We start from the raw sequence: 20194 nt of genomic DNA, 5'->3' as shown, positions 1-20194 counted from the left end.
CCCATTTGTGTGCTGGGGAATAACGAGGCGGCTAGTTCGGCGAGGTAGAGGTGTTGGTCGTTGATTAGCAGTTGGAAGCTTTTGGGAATACTGTTGCCACCACCAGCACTGTCTCAGCCATCAGTGAATGTCGATTCACATATTACGCCCGTCCAGAGAGCTATTATCCACCATCAACATAAGGCCAGCAGCATGGCAGCTGACCAAGCATAGCGAGCTGCAACAGCGACTCAAAAACGGTTGCGACCCCGCGGAGATCGCTCGAAGCCACCTCCAGGTCATGTCGGTCAGTAATATAAATTTGGCGATGAACCAACTGCGAGCCCAGCGTGAGTTAGTAATCACAATTTCGAGGCGTAGTGAAGCCGGTGCTCTTGTATCATGTCTAGGTTCTACTGACGTTGATGTAGTCATTCAGCTCGGGAGCAAGCTGCTGGAATTCGAGACGGCCAAGTGGGGTCGTCCCAGCCACAGTTTGGTGAGCGGCAGGGTCATCTCGGATGCAGTGTACGCCTTGACGAAGCTTCTCGCCGATGTTCCCGATCGCGATAGGAGGCGACGAATAGCGTAGAATAGTTGACAATGACTTTCCCATGTAGTTCACTGCCGTTTCAGCACGCTTGTGCTCGACCACGCTATACGAGTTCGTGTTGAAGCTGTTAAGATCTCCACCGGTGATGCTGCATGTATCCTTTGGTCGCTGTCCCGAATCAAGTCCTATATAGTTCCCTCTGAAGAGAGGGAGCTTGAGGTGGGTAGCATATCATGATAGCAAGACCGTTAGCTCCCCACTAGGCTTGTTGGATGGAGCTCTGCTCCTATATGGGGAGGGGGGACATCGCTAAGAGGCTTCGGCCGCCGGAGGTGGCATTGCTCTGCTCGGCAGTATCATCTCCGCATTCTTTGGGTATTGCACCAGCGCAAATGTGGGTGCATTCGTCTTGAGTATTTCTGCACGGGACGGTTTCATCTCATAGGGGTGCGGTGTGGCGTCACGCGATAGCTCCCAAGCTGGATAACGAATTCACTGCACGCAACGTGGTTGAAGTAGCCGCTGCCTTGGCGTGTCTCTTCCCGGAAGAGCGGCTCCACTCGCGACCCAAATGGGCGGCCGAGGCAGGCAAGGCCCTGGCCGTCTTCACGAAGATCAATCTGACATAGTGAGCTCTAGCGGGTGCAGTTCGTGTTGACTTGCTGTACTCCCTTCGCAGTTTCACCGGTCAAGGGTTATCGAGGATGTTGCACGCCCTGGTTCGAATGCAAGCCCTGGACAGTGTCCTTGCTCCAAAGGTCATAGCAGTGGTGTGTAACAATCCTGGAGTCTACGATGCGCGAGCAACAGTAAGTTCTTGTACCCAGAGGCAGTAGTGTGGAGATTTCTGTATATTCAAAACTGAGAATGAGCAGAGTCTCGAATTGCTATCACAGCCGTTTTTCGCTCGCTCTCAGTGTGGAATAGCATACGCCATCGCAAAGTCCGGGTACCATTCGAACGGCCTATGCTTGAAGGCATGCGTACGAGTGCTTGCTGTCAACAGCGTAAATCCACAAACTATGACGAAGCTCATCTGGGCCAGTGACGTGGTCGGGACCAAGGTTCCCCAAGAGTTATGGCACTTGGCATCTACTATAGCCCCAGCATCGGAACGCCTTATTGCCACTATGGCTTCCTATGTCGCCAAGCACCCTGGTTATGAAATGGTCGACTTGAGACCTGCTATACTGCGCGGAACTGCGCAGGATCTATCACTTGTCCTTTGGTCGGCCAGCGTGAAGGGATGCATTCTAGAGGACGATTTGTTGCTTGAGGCGGTCGAACGTATCAGAGTTCTTCGGCCTTTAGATTCGCAGTCCCATGTGATGTGTCTCTGGGCTGTTGCCGTCCAGGCACATTATCGGTATGAGAGCATGTGGCTCCATCGCGGAAGCCGTTTCGGATCGTTTCGATGATAACAGTTCACGATGTCGTGTTTGAGTACGTCAAAATTGGGTGCTAGTCTCCACTGTGACAATGATGGAGAAGTGGGATACAGCGAACCATTCAGGAGTAATGGGTCGAGAATGGACTAAAAGCTCTATACTGCTGAAGCCGAGAATGCAGCTCTGGAGGGGAAGGCTGACTCTATAGCAGTTAGGGCCGGCAGTTATTGAGGTCGAAGGCAGAAAAGGATTGTTGCGTTCAAGTAGTCGAGTTGGTTCGGGGGATAAATTCACGCAATCATTCGACACGTTGAAACGCGGTGTAGTGGAGTAATGGGGCTCATCCTCATCGATAACACTACTAGCAGCTGCTGCAAAGCTCCCCTGCTGAACGAATACATTGGCTGGAAAACCATAATAAGGCATAAAAGGGATGACCTGTCGCTACTAGAGACTTTCTAAGCGTGTGCATCGCGGTAATGTGTCGACGTTCGGTACGAAAATGAACGTTGTTCATACTCCGTAGTCCGGTAGATGCAACTACGCATGGCCAAGCGAGACTAGTGCGATGAGGCGTGCCTCGTATGTGATCGGCACAGGATACGCTGTATTTTTGACTCACAGTTCGTGTTCTACATCTAAACACTTGGGAACACGTGTACCATCTTCGTAGAAAAGGATATGTAATACATGTGTTGATGCACATGGATGAAACTATAAATGAATCGATGAATCAGAATGCCTGATGAATAACTCTATGAGTTTTTACAGTCACACGATCTGCCCTGTACATCGGACATGGGGCCGGACACAAACGCTGGCGCTCAAACATATGAGGAAGATGAGGCGAGATAGGCCGGTATCTCGGGATGAATCTTGGCTTTTGAGCAGAGAGTAGTGGGTCCCCAACGGCACGTGGATTCTTAATCGAAATTGAGTCGCTTATAGTTGGCGATCGACAGCATGGAGCGAGAGGGCAAGACCACTCGCAACTGAGCGGACCAGGCGAGAATTGCTGCCACACCCGACCGCCGTGTTTAAGTGTTGACAGAGGCTGGCTCATCTGCAGACGCACGTTGCGTTCTATTCCGCGATGGCCCCGGCTCACTCGAGATGCACAAGAGGCGAGAGCCTGGCGGGTGAAGCCATCGCCCGTTAAGGAGTCACAAGCAGCTACCTCTACTTTCTCCCTCCTCCCCGAAATTTGAAAACTAAGTGGTGTCTGCGGGGATGGAGGCGTTGACATGTGAAGCGCCTTGAATGGTGTTGAGCATGTCGTGGCCGGCGTGGCTCCTTGTTCCGCTGTGTGGGCTCGGCGTGAGAATTCTTTTGTACTCAACCTCGGTAGCGCATTCGGGCGGAGGTCTTCAGTAGAATCCGCCGAGTTCACCTGACAGGAGACGGGTCAGTGATGACCGATCAGATTCTGCAAGCTACACGTTCCTTCTGCTTGTAAGGAGTCTTCGTGAGAGCCACTTCATCACCGTAAGTGAATTGCCTAAGTACTTCCTCGGAGGAACAGTCGTAGCGTCCAGCTCACCTCTGGGTCCCAGCAATCGCCTGCTGACCATGAAGGGCCGTAGTTCGTAAGGTCGACATGCGATTGAGCTGTGCCTGCCACTGATACCTCTTTCGCTCGAGCCTATCCGAGCCGGCAAGTCGAGGCAAGAGGAAATTCCAAGACGGCGAGGATCAAGCGTGCTGTCAGAACACTGTTGTGTTGACTCACGGCGCAGATCGGACTCGACCGTGATATTTCGGACTCTTCATGCTTCGTTGCAGTAAACGCGATCTCGGCGAGGCTGTGACTCGAACTGTTATCGGACCACGACGAGCGGGAGACAGTTCGTCTGAAGGGTAGGGGCGGTTACAGTCACCACACTCAGTGTTCGTACTCGACACTGCTATTTGGAGGCGTCCGGCTCTGGCGTTCCATCGTCTGATACATGTAGGAACCCTCGTGACGCCGTTCATTTTCGACCAACGATGAGGAACTCCTTCGAAGAGTTCTACCGAAATTACTTCTGCTATATTCAAAACGCGGCGCTGTACCGAACGAAGTCACCTACAAAGGCACTCTTTGCAAGGCTGTCCATGAATGTCAATAATGACATGCGCGATTGCTACCCACCACTTTCCTATTGCGAGTTGTGGCCATGCCTTTGCCGACTCGTCCGCCGCAGAGCTTGAGCCGCTCCCTCATGAGATGATAGGCAGCCCTCCGGCTCGTGTTCATCCCAGCGTTCAGACCGCGGGACACGGGGGGCTTATCTAAGACGATGTGGACAGGTGCCTTCAATGGGGTAACAGGAACATACTCGTCGCGGCCTTCCACCTCACTCGGGGCGAGGATACTCCCCCACTACGGTTAGAGAGTAAGTCTGCTTGAGGCGATCTGCCGTAATCAATGCATGACCGGATGCTCCAGCTCCTACTTAGGGTAGGCTGACGGTGTTGTTAAAGGGTAACTTCGAACTGACTGCTGGAGAGTTGGAGGCTGGAGGAATCTCTTGTGAGACTCGTTCATACGAGGAGGCGGGTTCTCTCCCTGCCTGGGCATGCTAGTACTAGATATGAATACACTTGTAGGTTTTCCCGAAAACACAATCTCTGTTTCTTAGCTCGACGTTCAGCTAACCACTGTGTTTCGCTGTACTTGTCTACTGGAGAAACTCCACTGTTGTGTCTACCATGGCTTCTTAGACCAATGCCAATCGCAATGAAGTTGAACTACTCGTCTGAGTACGACTTGCTGCTCGAATCAGTTCAAGTCGCTCAAGCCTGAAGGAATCAGGGATCTTCAACGTGTACTCGACACTTATCTTCCTGAGATCGTCAACGAGGTTAAACCAGCAAGCCGACAGCTGGACAAACTGTTGCATGAAAATTCATGTCAACCCGCCACGTGTGCGCTATCCTATGCGGGCTGGAATCCGCTCCTCATACACGCAGAGAGAGAGCTCGATGTTACTGCCGAACCGTGATTATCTGTTCTGAATATCATCGTTGGACGTGTTTGAACAAGTTGTTATTAAACACTGTCTGCATGTAAACTATTCGGAAACAAAATTATCAAAGTTATGGTACTAAGAGGTCATTGTTAGCCGGAAGCCCGAGAACTGTAAATGGGTGCGGCAAACATGAGGAACATATACAGAACCGATCATATGCCAGTAACAGACTTAAGATACCCAGTCGGGCGAGACCAGGCTAGGGTGACTTGCACGTGATGACACTCACTAAGCCTAATACGAGCAGGAACGGGTGGAGAGCAATACAGAGCTCCAAAGCCTATGAGAGCGAACACCGGCGATCAGCTTGAATCTAGCCTCCGTCTCCAGTATGTGCAGAAGAGATTATAAATTTTCACGTGGTGAAAAAACACCGTAGAGCCAACGAAGGAGCTCAACAGTTTGGTAGAGCTACGCGGAAAATTCCCTAAACCAACAACACCCATGCGACTTGAGGCACTTAACACGACAAGCAACTTGTGGAGAGAGGTGTAGAGCAATACCCACTACGACGAAATACGACTGGTCCCGTGTGCTGGCTGCTGATACGAGGATGCATCTCTTGCTTTCGACATTGCCGTTAGACTTGCCTATTATGAGGAAAACCGAGTCGCCGGGATTAACGCGCTGGCGCCGAAGAGATGCCCGTAGAACGTGTGAGACACGTTATAATGTGACGGCAGTCAGGGCCTGGCAAACACTGAGCTGTCAAGAATAGCTTTTGACAGCTGGGACAAAATTGATATCGAATATCGTATTGGATACCATCACAGTGCGCCGACTCTGCTGAGTATTGGGAATCACGAACTGAGTCTTTGAAAAAATTTTAAGAAGTGAGGGAACAGAATGAGAAAAGGCTACAATATTATAAATAACAGCAGGCCACGCCATATCGTGGCAATGAAACCATGAGGAGCTCTGGGATAGTCGAAGACAGTATCAGTAAGAGGAGCAGCAACATTAGAGGCAATCTTGGCTGGAGACCTCAGAGACGATGCTAGTACAGACAAACAGTCGGAGTGGAGGCAATAGGAGTACTCATTAAGTAGTAGGTGATGTCTATATAGCTCAACGATAGCAAAATGAAGAACGCCAGCACGATATGTCTAGGAAGTATACATCGGCTGTGCTACCCAATATACGGGATCGTCGTCCTACTACTACTGAAGTCGCAAGCCCGCCGCATGGGTAAGGTAAATTCCTGCAACTATAATACGGCTATAGCGTAGTAATAGTAGCAATGGGACAATGGTACACTGAGTCTATGAGACAATGCAACGAACATAGAAATGTAACACGATGATGATGATGATGATGATGATGATGATGATGTTGAGTGAGTGTGATGCTATCGCATGACTCAGAGGCTCTCGCTCGACTTGGACGTCGTGAGACTGCTAAAGGTGCCTTGCCGGTCGAATAGGCAAGAGGAGCTCATCACCCACGCCGCCACAACAGTGATATCATCAGGCTTGCCACCAGCGTAGAATGTGCCATAGTGTGCACGGAAGGCTGCGGCAAACGGGCTCTTATACCTAGGAGCAGCACTCTGGGAAGCATCCAGAAACCTATCACTTTTCTCGGGGAAAACTCATTTCAAATTTTCCAATTCTAACAATCAGTTTTCCATATAAATGTCATCACATTAGTAGCATTTTGCCCATTGTGATCAAACTCTGGGCAACGTTATCTTCCAAACTCTGGATAGGTCCCTAGCAGGACTCTTCACCAATCAATGACAATTCTCACCTCCTCGTCATTTTGCTTTTTTCAAGAGCTGCATTAGTCAAAATCGACGCTATTTTTTCCGGCGGTGTTGGTGAACAGCCGAAATTACGGGCCTCCACAGGGGACACAGCTTGTGACAGAATACTGCTGATTCTACTAGGCCACAGATTGTCCGTCACACCGTCAGTGCACAAAACAACGAGATCGCCCTCACGGAGCTCGCATTCTTCCCGAGCCACCTGACGAGAAAACGGAACTTCATAGACAAGTAACTGCTAAAAACAGCCGAGCTCACCCCGTCTCGTTTTAAAGTGAGCGACTCACCGTCGGCCTTCCTCCTCACAGCATCAACCAACTCTGGAAACTTGTTCGCGAGCGTATCACACTCGTGGAGCTCCGGAACTCGGCTGAGCTGATAAGGCATATTAAAAGTATGCTGCTTCTCGCTGGTCCACAAGACTGCTTCGCGGTCGACATCTGAACAACCTATTCGTGCATTCGACCAACAATGCGAGGCCGACACTCACCACTACTCTCACGTCTGAAGACCATAGCAGCGCTATCTCCCACGTTGGCAATACCCAGCTTGCTTCCCTCTACCACAGCGACTAAGGCAGTAGAGCTACCAAACGACTTAGTCCGTTGATGAGCTTCTGCCAGTATACGAGAGGCCCGGGAACTGGGAGATCTGAAGGGATAGTAGTGGTGGTCCCTAATAAAAAATTACCTATCAATTCATATCATATGATCCATCATAGAAATAATAAATATGGTATAAAATGGTAATTATAAGGAGTTGATGCCCGAGTGACTAATAATATAACAATAGATTGGAGTTTACCCGTTTTTCGTGAAGTGGCGTAATCCTCTGTGAAAAACCCGTGATATACAGTAGTCGTGAAAAGTGTTTTTCATATCACTAGGGTGGCGAAACTCCATTGAATAGGTATATAATAATATAATACATCGTCCCCTTACAAGTCGGCGCTCTCCTGTCGATCTCCTCCAAGCAGTGTTTCCGCATTTCCCATTAGTTCATCGGCGAACTTCTTAGGATTGATCTTCAGGACTTCGCCCCATTCACCGACACCGTCGGCTACCCCCGCCCCAACGGGGCTGACAAAGCAAGAATCTTCGCCCTGGCAAAAACAACAAACTGCTGCTATTCAAACACACACAGCGATAGCTGTTTTACATTTTTCCACATTTTCCCTTCCTCAAGTGGGATCTGATGAGAGGAACCCCAGAGGTAAAACCCTTGCGTAATTTCTTCTCCAGTTTCCTCGACATATTCGCCCAGTGACAACTCGTGGAACAGATTTGCATCAGAAGACTCGCTGTCGAGAAACTGATACAAAAACCGATATAAAACTAAACCGCCCTCAGCTGTGGCGGCCTGAACGTACCGAGTAAGTCGTCGTAGTGTCGAAACTCCTAGTGACGGATCTCTTCATATGCCCCTTCAGTGAAGAGGCTAAGGTCTCCTCTTGAGATAGGCCGCAACATAAGGGCTGCTCAGGCCTCTCTGACAGGCTGCCGACTTTGACGGTATTTTCCATGTCGGGACCGGTATCAAGATCATCTCGCTCTACCACACCAGCAGCAGCAACCGATTGACCTTCATCCATCGTAGAATAGGATCGACCAAGCAAACATGATACGCGCAAGTCGAGTCCCCCTCAAAGGCTCAACACATGGATTTGGGAAAGTTATGGTAGCAAGTAGATGTACACAACTTTTTTATGCCGCAGCGGTCATATCAACATCATCTGTAGACGATCGATTGTCATCCATAAGATCCTCATCAGACTCGCTCTCGTCGCCCTCTGCCGTGCCCCCAACCCTCTCTGTGAGAGGCACCCAACTCTGATGAGAATCCTTGCTGTTAGGACAGTACCTGAAGACCAACAGACGTTGGACAGAAAAGCTGAAGGGCTGACAAGAAGAAGAGGATGCTGCCGGTCATCTAATATGGTCCTACTGTTTGCGAAGGGTCTCGAATACTAATATCCGGTACAGCTGCTCCACGAAGGCATCAGCTTCTTCGTCGATAACGAGGCGAAGCTAAGGGAAGAGAAAAAATGCAACGAGTGGGGATTGAACTCGGCAGCCCGTGAACTAGCTTGAAGATACGGCCAAGCGTATCCACCATCACGACTATCACTATCCGAAGATGTACTTCTACCTCTCTTGCTAGATCTGGGGCATCAGTTCGTCGATTGATCATTCTCATTATCCAATCCGTTAGCTCTCTATCAGGACTGCCCAGCCACGACGACACCTACAAAAGTATTAATGGAGTTGCACTCGTTTCACATAAAGTGGCGTAAAACTCGGTGAAAAACGCGAAATTCGCACTATGCAGTAGTCGTGAAATACGTTTTTCACTAGTGCTTTTCATATATATCCAATACAGGTATACACTGTAGGGAGGTTGTATAATGGAGTTTCACCCTAGTGATATGAAAAACACTAGTGACAAACATATTTCACGACTACTGCATATCACCGCGAATATCGAGTTTTTCACCGATAATCATGTCGCTTCACGTAAAAATGATGAGACTACAATAACCTATATACACTAATACTATAGACAATAGCATCGAAATATTTATGGATATTCTCTATCGTATATATCATCTCCTTCTTGAGCAGCACTCTTCGGACCAGGCGTAGTTGCCAGTATCAGGGTACAGCCGCGGGTTAGAACTCTGGTGAATCACCAGTCGTGAATTGCCGCGATTTTCCGCTGTATCGATTGTGAACAAGTGGATCATATATAGCATCCATGTATCTCTATGGATATATGGATAGTCTCTATAGTCCATATATAACATAGATATTCGATTACCACACGAGGAGATAATCTCTACAGTGTGTTCGATTTTGATAGTCCGAAACGACAAAATGTTGTAACTTCGCTAATTCGACCATTAAGAATTCGAAACCTCGAACATTTCGAGGTCTATAAGTAAGCAATATATCAATATGTATAATCATTATCGATCACGTACCGTTGCAGAGTTAGGGCGAGCGCACACCTCTGAATGTTCGAGGTTTCAGATTCCTAATCGTCGAATTAGCGAAGTTACAACATTTTGTCGTTACTATCAAAATCGAACATACTGTAAAAGTAAATAATATACGGACACCAACAGATGTATCATGACGAGTAAGTAGGACAACCAGTACACTATCATCACGTACAAAGCCCGAAAGAGAGCCTTCTTCAAATGAATCTTTCAACCCTGTGTGGACCTCAAGATACCCTTTCCCTACCTGCCGACGCACCCACGTCCACAAAGTCTGCTGGACTGTCGTGGACTGACTCAACACATAATCCCAATCAATCGGATGACGATAAATATCCGACCGTTCACTCGGTACCTAATAACGCACAGCGAAGATTTCTCAATGGCAAAATCCTAGTAAAAGATACACTACCAAAGATATGAGCTCATGGATACTCATCGTACTCCGACTCTTATGCTCTCTTTTCCGCCGCTTCCTTTCGTGTCGTTCACGTTTCTCCGTCTCTACATCAACCTTATCTGCCGCCTCTCGAGCTTCTAGATACTGAGCTCGTACCTTGCACAGATAACAAACACGTCCGAATACAGTTTTGAGCCACCGTACTAATGTTGGAATATATATGCGCTTTCCTCAGCTGAGTTTCCTCACTAACTATACAAGTTTATATACGAATTCGAGTAGAAGTGTACAGAAACCAATGAGCAGTTTGGGAATATATGTTTAGTTCCATAAACTCAGCTTGTGAATTTTTTTCTCACTACATTATGGAAATCAACGGTGAAAGTTTACATGACCAGACCATCACTTCCCAAAGTTGAGTTTCTATATTACTATTAACACATGTAGTTGACTATGTGCATATATTCCCAAAAATTTTCACTTTGTCACCAACACATGTAGTTAACCATATGCATATTTTTCCATGCTACTACATCAGCCAGCTGCTGTTCATTCTTCGACAGCTTCTCCTGCTGCTCGGCTTTTCCCAGCAATACCGCCTCAATGCGCCTCTCCTCCTTCTTGGCAAGGGCGCCCTTCCAATTCTCAGTCCCCCTGGCATTAGCCTGCGACTTCTCAGACTGAATTCTAGCCTCCCCTGCCCGGGCAATGTCCGATAATATACCCTTAGCTCGGTTAACCTAAGGGGAGCGAGATGACACCAGGTAAGTGGAATAACAGTAGAGTTTCACCCGTTTTACGTGAAATACTCTGTGAAAAAGGCGATATTCGCGGTGATATGCAGTAGTCGTGGAATACATTTTTCACTAGTGTTTTTCATATCACTAGGGTGAAACTCCAACGACAACCATCAAGTACTGAAGGCTATATTCCTATTGTTCCAAGTAACGACTAGGATATACTGAGCTCAGTGAAAGAGATAACAAAAGAGAGGCTTCTCCATTGTTGGTGTATTCGACATACTTCCCCCTCAGGCGATAAACCCTAGCAGTGGCTGCACTCAAGCCGAACATACCACTCCTCTTGTAAAACTATGTCAATCAGATGTATACCCCCCATGGCCCAATACTACCAACTGGTATATCTCATCATCCACCAAGTCCATAAGGTTGCTAGGCACCTCATACCCCTCCTTGGCAATCCTATTAGCAACCTCTCTGCCTCTGACACCCCTCCAGTGGTGCATCATGTCTTGGGTCCGCCTGTCCACCCTAGCGTATATCTCTCGCCCAAACAATCGTATCCCACTAAGGGCTCGCTGTGCCTTGAATGCCGCCCCACACGAGCGGTATTCCGCAACAGCGAAGGTCTCTCCCGGAACCCTCCAAAGCTGTATGAACTGGTCATTGATCGACTCTATAGCCTCCTCGCGTTCTGCAGTAGTAGAAGTAGTCTGCTTCTCATCGTCAGCTGGTGCCGCCGCCACTCTGAACATCTCATTGAGCAGCTCCATATCCGCTCTAGGGTCGAGATGGAAGGCGAAGAGGAGGCCTCGTCGGACCCCGCTCGTCCCCAATTTGTACGCGGGTCTTCTTGAACCCCCTGTAGGGCGGGTGTTGATGACCCCTTCTGATGGTACTCGAACAGGTGGTATCGGCATCGCTGGAGGCATGGGAGGACCTCCACCAGGCATGGGTGGCGTGCCCATCATAGGAGGCCCTTGGGACGGTAGAGGTGGGGGCATCATCATCCCCGAAGGCGGGGGTGGTCCGCGGGGCGGGGGACCCCAGTTAGTCCCATGCATAGGGGGATGGTCGAAGCCTTTACCCTTGCCAGCCCACATAGGAGCCCATCCACCTGGCATTGGAGGCATCATCGGGGGTGGGCCGAATCCCTTGCCACCAGGGAAGCCCTTACCGCCGAAGCCCTTTCCCCCAGGTGGACCGGAAAACATTATACGGAAGAGGAGGAAAAGACTACGGGACCCTGAAGCGCCCATCCTCCCCAGGACAGGAAATGCAACAAATGCGGGTGAACCAAACTGATCAATCGATGTGCGGTTTCCACCGTGACAATGTGGTCCATCGAATCGGCCGATCGTCTGCCTCTGGTCCGACGCTAGCGATGAGAAGGTCTTTCCCTACTGCATGGCACAGCCTAGTCAAGCCTATGACCTGAACAACGATACGGTGGAGAGATCTAGGAGTGCCTCGAGCCAGCTGCATACCTCGAGATGGTTGATGAGGCTCTCATGACTGGTGACCACCACACCGTACTGGGAATGTACATCATCCCTATCACCAGCGTAAAGCAGGAAATGACAACCGAACTTCAAGGCGCCCGCAGAGCTCACATTCCATCTAAGTAGGAGTCAGAATATTTCCCCTCAGATGAACTCGCATTACCCAGCATTTGACAGTTCTTCCTCCACTCGTTTTAGCTGGTGACTCGTTGCCATTAATACCCAGCAGGACGCGTTAAGAACAGCTGATGGACATGGCACAAGTAGAAACTCTACTGTAGAGCTTTAACCCTAGGAAAGGTCAGTCGCCAGGAAGCCACACTCTCGACCATCGCAGCAAATCATGTCACGACAGATTTTGCACAGGTACACCAACGATTATCCCGGAAAAATTTTCGTGACGTTTTAACTCACTTTTCATGGAGCGATTATGCGCTGTCTCGAGTGCTCAAGATTGTCTCGTGCGCCTGGCTCCCATCACTCCATCCTCATAGTTGTACGGCGCCCGCAGCCAACACATGTTCGCCTATTCGGCAGTCAGCACTTAGGAAAATTCCAAACTGCTACAGCTCGTCCTCGAACACTGTTCACTTCGAGGTCTTCTCCCATGTTTACCTTTGGGAGTATTCGAAGCGTCCATATGGCGCTGTGAACTGCCCTGCACGGCTTACTGTGTCTGTCTGCTAGTGTGGGAAAATATACACGTAGTTGATCACATTTTTTGGTGAAAAAATCTGAGGAAATTTTGGGATTTTTTTTCATTTTTGCGCAGTTCTACCCGAATTTTTATGTTATTCTCCGTTTTCACTGAGGAAACTAGTCCTGCTGATTCCAGCTGAGGAAAGCAAACATATATTTCAACTGGGCTCTCTCCATGGGCTCGGGAGTTCCTCTCCGCGTGGTATGTCGACAGTTATTGCCGCTAATGAGTTCGCTAGATTCCCTCCGAATTCCCCAGTCCAAGAAAGACTATATAGTCCAGAAGCTCAATCCCCTGCTCGAGGACATGGTCACCGAGTGCCTCACTGAGATGCCCAACGACCCTACAGAGTTCATGATCAAGTACGTCCCTGAGGTCAACCTCTTCCCTATGGTCTTCTACTAGGTTCCTACGTGAAAGGAAGTCCAATGGCTCGAAGGAGACTTCCTCTTCGGAGTCTCTCCAGGCCGAGAACACTCAGCTGAAACAGGAAATCAAGAACCTACGTGACATGCTCAAGCACAGTGTTGGCGACGGCGTTGGGACCACCGATGGAGTATGTTGACCATCGGCATCGCCTTTGGTCGTAGTCCACCCCACCCTCCTCCTCAGGACAACGACTCCGTGTTGGACTCTGACGATGATGACGACGACTATGTAGATGAGATTCCCGCTAGCTTCGTTCAGAGTGAGGCCCAGCGTGGCAAGTCTCGGGCATCGGTGAGACTAGGGCCCCTTTTCTGGCCCTTCCTACAAGCGTGTCTTGGCAGGTCAGTGCAGAGGCCTATGGCGAGTGGAACGTCAAGAAGGTGTTCACTCCTCCAGTGTACCCCAAGGGGGATGAGCAGAAGGCCAGGTACACTGTAGGTCTGAGCTCTTCCAAATGCATGGCTCGGTGGTGACAGAATTAAGGAAGTCCTGTCCAAGTCCTTCCTCTTCGCTGCTCTTGATAGCAATAATCTTGCTATTGTCATCGATGCCATGAAAGAGGTCCATTCTGTTCCATGGTCCACTTGAGCGTAAGACTTGTGTGTAGGAGATACTGCCTGCTAAGGAGCGTGTTATCAACCAAGGCGACGATGGTGACTTCCTCTTCGTTGTCGAAAGTGGCGAGCTCGAGGTCTATAAGAAATTCCCAGTGGGTCGTCTTGATCTCCATTCTGATGAGGTCCTCTTATCAGGGCGAAGATGAGGAGAGGATGCTCAAGGTCTGTGAGGCAGGTGACGTCTTTGGCGAGCTCGCTCTCCTCTACAACGTTCCTCGTGCTGCTTCTGTGGAGGCTAAGACTGAATGTACTCTACTGAGGCTGGACAGGGAGACATTCAACCACATTGTCAAGGTGGACTGTCACTATGCTTCCACTCAGCGACTCTGTGAATGCTCAGGATGCCGCGGCGAATAAGCGAGAACGGTACGAGTCGTTTCTGAAGTCTGTGTCACTGTTGGCTTCGATGGACGCCTATGAGAGGAGTCAAATAGCTGACGCCCTCAAGCCTGTATCGGTGGCTGCGGGGGATGTGATAGTCAAAGAAGGTGAGTGCTATGGTGTATGTGACCAGTGTGGGAAAATATGCACATGGTCAACTACGTGTTTACGGGAATTCCGAGGAAATTTTGGGAAATTTTCATTAATTTCTATACCAGAGCTCGTACGAATAAAAAGACTCAGCAGAACTTCCCAAAAATTTCCTGAAAATTTTTTATTTTTTCACAATCCCACGTCGTCGAGAATGTGCAACTTTTCCCACATGGTATGAGATTTACTCAGGTGATCCTGGTGACACTTTTTACGTCATTGAGAACGGTGACTGTGAGGCATTGAAGGATCGTGGTGGAGTTCAGCAAGAAGTGGTAGGAGTATTTTGCATAGAGCAACTGCCTTGTATCGAGCACCAGGTCATGTCTTACGTCGCTGGAGACTACTTTGGCGAGCTCGCCCTCCTCCGTGGGGAGCCTAGGGCGGCCAGTGTGAAGGCCAAGACGGACGCTAACCTTCTCGCTTTGGACAGGTTTCAGCGACTATCTTCCTTCCATAGGCGATGGTTGTGCTCTTCAGGCGCAGCTTTAGGAGGCTGCTGGGACCCCTTCAGGACCTCCTAGTGAAAGCCTGTGATCGTTACGCGAGTTAGGTAAGTGAAATTCTATATATACCCAACATTGCTGTTCATTATTGTATACATACTCCCCAGTAGGCGTGGGAGTGTCTGTACTTGATAAATGGCGATACCATGAAGAGTGATGACTTCGTCGTGGTGGTGTACTATTGTGTTAGTGTCATCAATTCCGAGAGGGTTGAGTCTCTGCTGGTGACTCGAATAGGAGTTGGCTCCTTGTTCGCCTTCTCCCATGATCGGTACGCCCCTTGCAGATCGGTGTGGCTTCTTCCCCCGACAGATCCAATGAACTCACTCGCCACTTGCGGCCACACGTCCATCGATATTGATTCGATCATCAGCTCTTTCCGTGTTGGACCTCCCATGCGTCTCTCACCTCGGGTCTCGGCTGATCAAGTGTCTGTGCTAGACTGCTAATCTCTGTGATGAAGCTGTTTCAGGACATTGCGGAGTTCACCCTTCACCGTGTGGAAATTCTAAGGAAAATTCTGAGGAAATTTTGCCCAAATTTGTATGTAAAATTCTATAATTAGTGAGGCAACTCCTGAGCTCAGCTGAGGAAAGCGAACATATATTCCAAGACTATCACCCTCTTTGCTGCTGCTTCCAGGGACGAAGTGGAGGATGAGCGTCCCCACTGCTCGGTACTTTCATGACTTCGACCAAGCCCTCGATGAGAAGTACGAAGCGGTATATGGTATCAACGCTGGCTTGGATGTGTCTTCCACCCTCGTGCCGCCCGCCTAACTTATTCACCTGGAGGTCAACAACCTTCAATGGGTTATGTGGAGCCCAACAGATAGATCTAATCCGATCTCATGCCACTAGGGCGGACCGTCATCACCCTGTGAGAGAACTAGGATGCGCAGGTTTAGCTGGAACTATCGGTCTTGTTTGACGCCTGGTGAAAGCTGGATTCAGACACATAGTGCTGTCGACTAAGTGTCTCCTATCGATACGATCCCTAGGAGGACATCGATCCCTACGATCCCTATCCCTGTCCTTACTCTCTGCCGAAGCCTCTAGTTGGAGTTGGCAGCGTTTGGGGTAACTGGATAACGCAACGAAGGGCTCATCAAGTGGCTAGCACATCGGTTGCATCAAGTCTAACCAGGCCGGCGAGGGCGTCGGACATCAAACTGGCCCGCACATGGCGCGAGTCGTGGAAGTTATCCACCTTAGGAACTACCATGTTCTCCTGATCTAACTGGTGTTTATCATTATTACGATGAAAGTCTGCATCATTCCGAACTCTTCTTGCGGCATACCAAAAAGAAGTATTTCGTTCCCTCTCTAGTGCTGCCCCTGAGACCCCAGTAGACTTCCCCTATGCCGCTCGAGCCTCCTGTCGCTACCACCGAGACGCGACCTGGAAAGCAGCCCAAGATGGCCCTGGATTTTCCCGCCCTTCAGGTTGACCCTTTACCCCCTAGATTCGAATTTAACAGGGATTCTTCAGTAACGCAGAATTTTGCATCGTCAATGTGGACGTTGAGTTCAGGTCCCTCACGCTCCTCGGAGGCCCCACACTCTCAACTCAGTGGAATGTCGGCGCGCTGTGAAGAACGCCCTTAGATACTTCCCAACGGCATGCCATGCCGAGCTGGCTCTTGAGTTTGCCCGAGAGCTTGATGAATACGGTCACATCTACATGTAGTTGCTCCAGCCGTATACACTTCATATGTAGCAACATGCAACAGCAGGTATCGCTTCCGACCTGTTGGGCGGGTCTTCGCTCAGTCCATAGACAGCTACCCCGCGAAGTAGGTTCTGGAGAATATACCTCTAGTATCTCGAGTCCACTTGAGGTGTTTGTTGTTCAGATGCCGCCAAGCCGCTGGGATCATGCTGATGATTCAGAACAATCTTGATCCTGAGGTTGCGCAGTTCCCACACGAGCTGGTCACCTACGGTGGCAACGGTACAGTCTTCCAGAACTGGGCACAGTACCACCTCACGATGCACTACTTGCAGATCATGGAGGAGGACCAGACTCTCGCTATGTAGATTACCCCATTGCCCTTTGCCCCACTGCCGTAGACTGGGTGGACCAGGTACTCGGGCCATCCCATGGGCCTGTTCCCAAGCCATCCGGACGCCCCTAGGGTCATCATAACTAATGGTATGGTCATCCCGAACTATTCTACTATCGAGAACTATAATAAAATGTCAGTCTACTATCATCAACTCCGCCGTGAGACCCCTACCCCTCAGGTTTGCTATGGGAGTCACTCAGTATGGACAGATGACTGCAGGTAGCTACTGCTACATCGGTAGTCAGGGTATCGTCCATGGCACGGCTATCACCCTCTTTAACGCTGGTAGACTCTATCTCAACGTGGAGGACCTCAAGGGTCATATCAAGGCGGGCTTGATAGAGGCTCATGGACTACCGTTCAGGCAAGTTGTTCGTAACGGCAGGGCTCGGCGGCATGAGCGGCGCTCAACCCAAGGCCGCCAGCATCTGCCAGGCAGTCTCCATCACGGCCGAGGTGTCCGAGGCGGCCCTGATGAAGCGGTGAGAAGCCTGTTGTGAAGGGCCGGCCACTTTATCACCCCTTAGGGTCAATCAAGGCTGGCTCGATGAGTATCGGAAGAACACCTCGGAGATCATACAGCTGGCCAGAGAGGCTCTGGTCGCCAAGCAGTGTATCTCTCTGGGTTACCTCGGCAACGTGGTCGATCTGTGGGAGGCCTTGGTGGAGGCTGATCTCACTCCGGACTTGGGCTCGGATCAAACGAGTCTGCATAATCCATTCGGCGGTGGCTACTACCCCGTGGGCGTCACCTATGAGGAAGTGGGAGTCGGCTTCGGGAGGTATCTATTAGTTTCAGCTCTGCCGTTTTAGGGTAACCACATTCTGGCCACCGATCCAGCTCGCTTCAAGGGCCTCGTTGAGGAGTCCCTCGTCCGGCATGTGGCAGCGGTGAACAAGTTGGCGGCCAAGGGCATGCGCTTCTGGGACTACGGCAATGCTTTCTTGTTGCAAGCCAGTCGAGCTGGAGCGGACATCGTGAAGGACCAATTAACCGGACAGTTCAGGTGGGTTGGCAATCGCGTGGCAACCTTGTGGACCTCCATCAGATATCCATCCTATTTTGAGGACATTATGGGTGACGTTTTCTCTCTGGGGTTCGGTCCTTATCGTTGGGTTTGCCTCTCGAACAACCCGGCTGATCTCGAGGCGACGGATCGTATCGCTGCGGAGGAGCTCGAGCGTCTGTTGAGGAGTGGCGACGTCCCGAAACAGAGCATCAGCCACTACCGTGATAATCTAACATGGATCAGAACGGCCGGGCCGAACAAGCTGGTCGTTGGTAGGCTCCCTTAGGCATGCGCTATCATGGAGTCCCGGATGTGATAGGCTCCCAAGCTCGTATCCTGTACGCAGACTGTCCAGGGAGGGTAGCTATAGCAGTGGCCATGAACAACGCGGTGGCTTCCGGAATACTGCAGGGCCCCGTGGCGATCAGCCGAGATCATCATGACGTGTCGGGTGAGATATTTCGTTCATGGATGTGTTGGGGTATGTCCAAGGCAGGGACGGATTCACCCTATCGGGAGACTGCCAACATCATTGATGGGAGTCGCTTTACTGCGGACATGGCCGTCCACACCTTCGTTGGCAATGCGTGTCGAGGGGCCACTTGGGTGTCGCTCCACAACGGCGGAGGAGTTGGCTGGGGAGAGGCAAGCTGTGATGAACTTTGGCAAAACAGTTCTGACTCGTGCAGGTTATCAATGGCGGCTTCGGTCTGATCCTGGATGGCACTCCTGATGCTGAACGTCGAGCTAGGGCCATGCTCCACTGGGACGTCACCAATGGCATGGCTCGAAGGTCTGTGGGCAGTATGGGAAAAATATGCACAAAATTCCGGGGAAATCTTGGAAAATTCTAGTTGGTTTCTGTATGCTTCTATCCGAATTCGTATGTGAATTTCCTCGATTAGTTCGGAAATTCTCTGCCTTAGCTGAGGAAAGCGTATATTCCAAGACTGATCGAGGTGCCCGCCGTAGTCTATACTGTCCGTGTATGGTAGGTGCTGGAGCGAGAATGCTAACGCTGGTGTAGGCATATCGCAGGCCATGAAGGCAAATGCTAAACTAAATGTCACGTGAGTCGGGCAGTGTCTCCTCCTCATTTAGGAAGGGTTCCCTTCTCAGGATGCCATCGTTCGCCTCTGAGGAGTTATTAAATTCTCTCCACTTCAACTCGGCCAAATGAGAGCGGCCATTGGTCTATCAAATTTTTCAATTGAGTTTTTCAGGTCAAATCTGTATAATTTTCGTTGAGTCTCGACGCTGTCAAAAGGCATGTCACTCCGAGGTTCCATTTTTCGAATGGTTATCGCCACCTCATAATCGACAGAGCCGAGCGATGGGAAACTGCGAAATACTCTAGGGGATAACAGATTCATAACATTTGATTGGAGGACTCGGAGGAGAGCATGAGTGTCATTCTTGACCGATTCGCTCACTTGAGCTGCGAGAGTGAGATGAAGCGAGACGCTGAAGTTGTACCTAACGTTTACATTACTCTCGGAGGTGGTGATGTTTACAACCATGTGACCGACTTATTGTGACGCTTCTGATCCACTGCGAGTGTGTTGTTACCATAGTAGGGGGATGAATACACGAAACCCGCCTTCTTACTCGAGATGATAATGTACTTGTGATTTTTTGTATATGCTGGCGATACTGGTGATTGCCCAGACCATTCCATCGGCCAACCGTCGAACTCTCACGAGATGAATGCGTATGAAACTAAACCCGGGTTGAGATGAAATTGCATATAATATCGATGAATCACGAACATTATTCAAGGTCGACGAATCTGATATTCTCGGGCAACTCCAGTAGTTCCTCTGGTCTCCTCTTCAGCATTCGCGATTTCAATAGTGTCAGACACTCAAGAGTAACTTCTGTCTCGAGAGTGCGTCCCATGGACAATATTAGTTTACCATCGCGCTTAAAGAGTATGAGGTCACTCTGTTGTATGAGGTTATGCGATAGATAAACGATAACGAAATAGCCAGAGAGAC

The 20194-nt window shown here is 49.8% G+C and overlaps 5 protein-coding genes across 5 annotated transcripts in view; 2 read left to right on the top strand and 3 right to left on the bottom strand.

Moving 5' to 3' along the window:
• Positions 1–5435: 5435 nt before the first annotated feature.
• Positions 5436–8317, bottom strand: Pmar_PMAR008093 (protein phosphatase 2c, putative). Its single transcript, XM_002785689.1, has 7 exons — positions 8066–8317; positions 7855–8007; positions 7638–7798; positions 7187–7347; positions 6955–7136; positions 6681–6898; positions 5436–6466 (listed from the first exon to the last, which is right to left on the bottom strand). The coding sequence occupies exons 1-7, from the start codon at positions 8285–8287 to the stop codon at positions 6292–6294; spliced, it is 1272 nt and encodes a 423-aa protein (XP_002785735.1). The 5' UTR covers positions 8288–8317; the 3' UTR covers positions 5436–6291.
• An 82-nt stretch (positions 8318–8399) lies between these two features.
• Pmar_PMAR008092 (hypothetical protein) lies at positions 8400–12048 on the bottom strand (the record flags this gene model as incomplete). The annotated part of the gene is made up of 7 exons (XM_002785688.1): positions 8400–8556; positions 8641–8723; positions 8845–8940; positions 9942–10049; positions 10107–10250; positions 10628–10834; positions 11227–12048. 7 exons carry the CDS (start codon positions 12046–12048, stop codon positions 8400–8402), a joined length of 1617 nt encoding a protein of 538 aa, XP_002785734.1.
• A 1213-nt stretch (positions 12049–13261) lies between these two features.
• On the top strand, positions 13262–15898 carry Pmar_PMAR008091 (cAMP-dependent protein kinase regulatory subunit, putative; the record flags this gene model as incomplete). The annotated part of the gene is made up of 12 exons (XM_002785687.1): positions 13262–13398; positions 13442–13592; positions 13649–13756; positions 13807–13892; positions 13942–14026; positions 14073–14174; positions 14218–14376; positions 14423–14570; positions 14806–14873; positions 14934–15046; positions 15094–15161; positions 15762–15898. 12 exons carry the CDS (start codon positions 13262–13264, stop codon positions 15896–15898), a joined length of 1362 nt encoding a protein of 453 aa, XP_002785733.1.
• A 582-nt stretch (positions 15899–16480) lies between these two features.
• Pmar_PMAR008090 (Urocanate hydratase, putative) lies at positions 16481–19271 on the top strand (the record flags this gene model as incomplete). The annotated part of the gene is made up of 14 exons (XM_002785686.1): positions 16481–16609; positions 16653–16804; positions 16855–16914; positions 16975–17154; positions 17206–17319; positions 17366–17505; positions 17552–17669; positions 17715–17949; positions 18001–18194; positions 18237–18469; positions 18517–18648; positions 18694–18842; positions 18887–18990; positions 19193–19271. 14 exons carry the CDS (start codon positions 16481–16483, stop codon positions 19269–19271), a joined length of 2019 nt encoding a protein of 672 aa, XP_002785732.1.
• An 883-nt stretch (positions 19272–20154) lies between these two features.
• Positions 20155–20194, bottom strand: part of Pmar_PMAR008089 (serine/threonine protein kinase 2, putative) — a gene marked incomplete at both ends in the record, with an annotated part of 1285 nt that continues 1245 nt past the window's right edge. Inside the window, one exon of the mRNA XM_002785685.1 lies at positions 20155–20194. Within this exon, the coding sequence (XP_002785731.1) occupies positions 20155–20194 (40 nt within the window).

Source organism: Perkinsus marinus (genome assembly GCF_000006405.1).
Source record: "Perkinsus marinus ATCC 50983 genomic scaffold scf_1104296932072, whole genome shotgun sequence".
Classification (NCBI taxonomy): Eukaryota; Perkinsozoa; order Perkinsida; family Perkinsidae; genus Perkinsus; species Perkinsus marinus.
Note: the sequence above shows the minus strand (reverse complement) of the source record. Positions and strands in the feature narration are given on the sequence as shown.